At 43.8% G+C, this 637-nt stretch overlaps 1 protein-coding gene across 1 annotated transcript; it reads left to right on the top strand.

Annotated features, from left to right (window-relative positions):
• Nucleotides 1–275: 275 nt before the first annotated feature.
• Pmar_PMAR028892 (hypothetical protein) lies at nt 276–507 on the top strand (the record flags this gene model as incomplete). Its single annotated transcript, XM_002777152.1, has 2 exons — nt 276–346; nt 415–507. Coding segments are annotated over 2 exons (164 nt in total), but the record flags the coding sequence as incomplete, so codon positions are not given.
• Nucleotides 508–637: the final 130 nt, after the last annotated feature.

The following is a 637-nucleotide window of genomic DNA, read 5'->3' as shown; positions in this document are numbered from 1 at the left end:
TTTCTGGATCCGATCGTCTACCCAGACACGCGTAATTCTAGGCAGGGCTTTATATGTTTGGCTCGACGTCCTAGCCTTCAGCGACTATGTGATAGAGTTTATCGTAGGTTTGGCTTATATGCTAGGGTGGTGAATTTTTGGATATTTTTGAATAGGTTTTGGGTCTGGGAATAGCATCATCATTGTTCAAGAAAGGGAAGGAAAAACATTCTACTGCAAAAAGTAATTTTTTGGGGTTTTTTTTCGGGAAATTTTACGATTTTTTTTCACTGCAGGTCCTCGTGAAAGTTCTCACGAGCTCAATACCGCATCTACTGGAGTAACGCTTTCAACGAGAGATGTTGAGGTGAATTTCGTGGCACGTGACGCTGTTCCTCCTCATAATTTCGTGGCGCGTGACGTTTTTTCCTTCAGCTTGGAATCGAGCCATGTCCCATTAATGAGGAGGAAGAAGTTGAGGCTCGAAGTGATCCTGTATTCCCTGATAGTGTGTGTGCTATAGTTCTGGTGAGATCTTAGCGGAGCGAAGCAATTTTTTCTTTCAATTTTTTCTTTTCAGTTGCCTGGAAATGGCGCTTGTACGTGGGATGTGGACGGCAGGAGAAATCTGGTCCGGTGTTTATCGCGTCTTTTGGAG

Source organism: Perkinsus marinus (genome assembly GCF_000006405.1).
Source record: "Perkinsus marinus ATCC 50983 genomic scaffold scf_1104296952262, whole genome shotgun sequence".
Lineage (NCBI taxonomy): Eukaryota > Perkinsozoa > Perkinsida > Perkinsidae > Perkinsus > Perkinsus marinus.
This window is presented reverse-complemented; position numbering and strand designations above follow the sequence as displayed.